Source organism: Gavialis gangeticus, unplaced genomic scaffold, assembly GCF_001723915.1.
Source record: "Gavialis gangeticus isolate Ggan-Ray unplaced genomic scaffold, GavGan_comp1, whole genome shotgun sequence".
NCBI classification, from domain to species: domain Eukaryota; kingdom Metazoa; phylum Chordata; order Crocodylia; family Gavialidae; genus Gavialis; species Gavialis gangeticus.
Genome location: NW_017729028.1, coordinates 33,486,049 through 33,490,825, shown reverse-complemented (window position 1 = coordinate 33,490,825; position 4,777 = coordinate 33,486,049). Strand labels below are relative to the sequence as shown.

Genomic DNA, 4,777 nt, shown 5'->3' with positions numbered 1-4,777 from the left:
GTCATTCTCCCCTTGTACTCGGCCTTGGTGAGGCCGCAGCTGGAGTACTGCATCCAGTTTTGGGCCCCACAATTCAAAAAGGATGTGGAGAAGCTTGAGAGAGTCCAGAGAAGAGCCACGCGCATGATCAGAGGTCAGGAAAACAGACCTTACGACGACAGGCTGAGAGCCATGGGGCTCTTTAGCCTGGAAAAGCGCAGGCTCAGGGGTGATCTGATGGCCACCTATGAGTTTATCGGGGTGACCACCAGGATCTGGGGGAGTGTTTGTTTACCAGAGCGCCCCAAGGGATGACGAGGTTGAATGGTCATAAACTACTGTGAGACCGTTTCAGGCCGGACATAAGGATGAATTTCTTTACTGTCCAAGCCCGCAAGGTCTGGAGCAGCCTGCCATCAGAGCTGGTTCAAGCAGCTACATTGAACACCTTCAAGAGCAAACTGGATGCTTATCTTGCTGGGATCCTATGACCCCAGCTGACTTCCTGCCCTTTGGGCGGGGGGCTGGACTCGATGATCTTCCCAGGTCCCTTCCAGCCCTAATGTCTATGAAATCTATGAAATCTCTGGTCATTGGATTTATTCCTTCCTGAGCTGGAGAGACAAGCCAGCAGTGTGCAGCCCCCGTATGGCTTACTTCAGCGAGAGAACATTGCGTCTACAAAGGGAGGCATTTGTGAGCGAGCCTTTGGCAGCAGAGCAAAGAAGTGAGTTGCAGGGCAAGGAGGAAAAAGCCGATAAGGGGGAGGGCAGCAGAGGCAGGAAGAGCCTCAAAGATTGGTGCAAGAAGCTTGAATTTGGTCCAGTGAAACTGGAGAACCAATGGAGAGCCAAAAAGGTGAAGGCGGGGGAGGACGCAATGTGTGCGGGGAAAGCCAGAGAGGAAATGGCTGCAGTGGTCAACACATCGATGGAAGATGGCCGGGAAGAACATTTTGGTTGGCTGAAGAAAGAGGGACAGAGACTCTGGAGAGGATGTCGGGAAGATCTGGAAAGGTTTGGACTGGCTGTGCAGAAAGGGAGATGCCAGAAGGTACAATGGGCTTTTTAGGGCCCATTGGAGGACGATGAGAAGGAAGATTTTGCAGAGCATGAGCCAATGTTTTTCCAGGCAAGAGTGAAAGATGCTGCCTTGCGGGGCGGTGCTAGGGTGCAGCTGGGCCTGGCTGCCTGCACGCTCAGCTCACACCATGTACCCAGCATGCTTGGGCAGTTACAGGAGCTCTGCTGTCCTATTCAGATTCCTATTTAGTTCTCACGATGGGGAGCAAAAGTTTCCAGCGTGGCCAGGAACAGAGGTTACCAGCAGGCTGAACAGTGGGAACCCCCCACCCACATCCAGCCCACTGGGCCTCTGCTCTATGCAACCAATTAGGGCACTGCTGATTGGGTTGGGAGATAAAATGGAGAAGAGATCTGGGAGGTGAGACCTGCTAGAGGTGGGAAATAAAGGTGGAAGGAAACACAGATGGGAAGGAATTAGAAAGTGGGAATCAAAGGAGAAAAATGAACAACAGAAATAATGGTAGCCTAAGAGTCAGCAGAGTCCCCCCGGAGGGATGCAGAATGTGCCGACAGATCATTTCTTCACTATTAGGCAAGAGAAAATCCCAGCTCAGCCCCACTGATTGCAACAGGAACAGAGACAGCACAGACAGGAGGTGCTGTACTGTAGCATCCTCCTGCTGAGCATAGGCAAGCAGCAAAACGACCTCTGGGTTGCACTACTCCCCTACCCCAATTATTTCTGTGTTAATTGTGTTCCTGTTGCAATAATGCTGCAGCTGGCGCGTGGGGAAAGAAGGGGTAGAGAGACAGCGAAAGCAGAGTTTCTGGCCTACGGGACAGAAGGCACGCGCCTCTGCAGAGAACTGAACAGCTTTACTGACACTTCAACAAAAGCGGGGAGTTGCAGATAATACCTAGGGGACCTCCAGGGGGGAGAGCCCATGGACAAGCAGGGGGTTGTCTGAAGGAGACAGAGAGCAGCAGAGCAGCTCTGGGGACTCGAGAGCCCTGGGGCTCATGACCTGGGCAGCCTGGAAAGAGAAGAGCAGAGCAGGCTCTGGGGGGGCTCTGGGCTGCGTGGGCTGGATTGGGGACACAGGAATAGCTCCCCATTTCAGCGCAGGGGCGGTTTTATTGAAGCTGAGCTGCATGCCTGCTGCTTGAAAGTTGGGGTTGTGCTTCTGCTCCCCAGCACAAAGTAACACAAGGTGATGCCAGCTCCTGGAGTGAGGGCCACGGAGACACGGAGAGGGTGCCAGCTTCCCGTGATAGCTCTACCCCAGGCAGCAATGGCAATACATCCACTAGAAGGGAAGCCCTGTTGGCTTCTACCTCTTTATAGAAACTCAGCCTTGGGCAGGAAAACAGCATCTGAGTTTTCCCCAACAGCGGGATCAGCCAGTACCTGGGCACAGGGTCCTTCCAGTCCCCTCGCTTGTTTGCCTTATTAGCTCTTGAGAACTCGTTAGCCCGGACGCTGCCGAACATGCCAAAATGGAAGCGCAGCCAGTTCCGAGAGCCGACGGCCGCATCCTGGTCCTCAGGATCCTGCTCCCTTTGCAAATGCTGCTCCTCCACACTTCTCTGAGGGTCAGAAGCTGCCCACGCCTGTCCCTCCTGGGCATGTGCCCCACTGCCGGCCTCTCCCGGGACAGCTGCCTCTTTGTCCACAGGTGCCTGAGACGGCCCTTCGGGCAGGACCTGTGCTTTCACAGCAGTGCCAAATGCCAGGAACAAGTTCTTTCCATGGGCCTAAAAAAAGAGGGGGACAGATCAAGGATGCCCAAAGTAAACACAACTCCCTGGAGGGAGGGAAGGTAGTTAACAGTGGGAACAAGAGACAGAAACTACATGCACTGGAGCCATCCCATCAAGTGTACCTTGGCTTGCCAGGCCAAAAGGTGGGGCATTTGGATAGGCAAGAGCACACCCCCATGCCAGGGATCCCAAAAGGCACCGAGTTTGCGTGCAGCACACAGCCCTCGTGCTCGGAGGCCACGTGCAATCACAGCTGCTCGCCCTGCTGGCACGGACAACAAGAAGCAAAGAAACTGTGCATCTTGGACTATGACTTTATGGGTCTTTAGCCAGTCACCTCTCCGCTGGCTGCAAGAAAAGGGTCTTCTCTTATTCGCCTCACCTTCAGTTACGGTGTTAATGGCACAAGCCACCAAACAGCTCTCAAATGGGAGTTATTTTTGGTTACTACATGGCCTGGGCAGGATTGGGCACCTTTTAGAAGAAGAGTATCCTTCTCCTCCCCGCTCATGGCAGGCTGGGCGTGATGGGGCCTGTTCATCACAAAATGAGATCTACGATCCTGGCAGCATGAATTTTAAACTAGTGACTTCCTTTAGGTCAAATCCTGAGGTTACAGTCATTTATAAAGATAACCAGAGGAACCTCAGACTATCCGAAGGCTTGCGTGTTCCTCAATTGTATGTTCAAATCAGAGATACTGATATCAGAGGCTTATGAAGCGAGGCAAAACCTTTTTCTGAACCAACAGATACAGTTGACGGAGAGGAGAAACAAGCTCTCGGGCTTCGAGAGCTCTTCATCAGGTCTCTGTAGACGTCAGGGATCTCTGGAAGGAGCCGAAGAGGCGAGTCAACGATCTCTGCTGCCCCTATATGAAACATCCCTGAGCAAGGGCAGGGAGGAAAGGTGAATCTAATACCAACTTCTGCCTTCTGGGCAAGAGGACGGGCGTAAAAGTACTACTCAGAAGCCAGTAAGACTTCCCCTCCCTTTTGTGCAGTAGCAGGGAGGTGAGGAGGAGAGGACACACCTTCTCCCTGAGACCTCACGCACATCACTGCTGCGCCAACAGCTTCCACCACAGCTCGTATTTTATTCGTCACTGTGCATGCTGGCAGCTCTCTGCAAGAGCCTCTGAGGATGCTTTGGCCTTGGAAGATGATGGACCAAAGGCTCAACTCCCACTGGGGAGTTAAATTTGTCCAGAGTGCCAACCATTTGGAAAGCAAAAGCTTTCTGGGTAACTGCACATGCACAGTCTTGCTCCACCTGAACCTTTTCAGGAGCTCAGTCTTACAAGTACAGATGGAGCCAGACAGAGCCACCTGTGAGTGCCCAGGGGTCACCACTCAGAGGTGCATTTCTATTTTTCCTTGTAGCCATGGTAGGTAGCCCTTCAGCCTGTCTATAGCCAAGTTAATCTCTCGCTGCCCTGCCTTATGGTAACACACTCCGTGTTGGCCAGGCCAGTGCTCCAGTGTGAAAAAGGAGCGGGTGTCTGTGTCTGAGCCGACATGCACAGACAAGGCTGCCTTTCGGCGCGACTCACCTGGGAGTCCTGGAGCTCCAGTCCTTGCAGCTCATTCAGGCTAATCTGTCGGCTGCTTCCTCCTGCCTTGGCCACCACCTGCCCCACGAAAGGCGAGGTCAGCAACTGGAACTTCCTCACGGACGGGCCTTCCGGCATCTCCGGCGCCGTCAAGGGAGCAGCAGGGGCACCGCTGAGATGCCTTGAGCCAGGTCACCCGACTGCTGAGGAACGTAGACAGTGATTCTCCCCATCTCCATGCACCCCCGAAATCACGTGCTCAGTCTGTTGGCTGCAGCAGTCTCCAACCACGCAGACTGTACCAATGCCCCTGTTTCAGATCAAACCGCTTCATGATGCCAGCGCCACTCAGCTGCAGCAGCATGAGAGCAGATTGCAAGTATATCAGGGTAGAGGTGCTCATTCCTGGCAGCGACTGCTACACTACGTTAGTTCCACCAGTTTCAAACCACTGGCGTTA

At 53.5% G+C, this 4,777-nt stretch overlaps 1 protein-coding gene across 1 annotated transcript in view; it reads right to left on the bottom strand.

Moving 5' to 3' along the window:
* Window positions 1–4,521, bottom strand: part of NEIL2 (nei like DNA glycosylase 2) — a 9,078-nt gene extending 4,557 nt beyond the window's left edge. Inside the window, exons 1-2 of the mRNA XM_019520917.1 lie at window positions 4,318–4,521; window positions 2,413–2,759 (exon numbers count right to left, since the gene is read on the bottom strand). Coding sequence (XP_019376462.1) covers window positions 2,413–2,759; window positions 4,318–4,455 — 485 coding nt within the window. The 5' untranslated portion in view covers window positions 4,456–4,521. The remainder of the gene's footprint in view (window positions 1–2,412; window positions 2,760–4,317) is intronic.
* Between the last annotated feature and the right edge of the window lie 256 nt (window positions 4,522–4,777).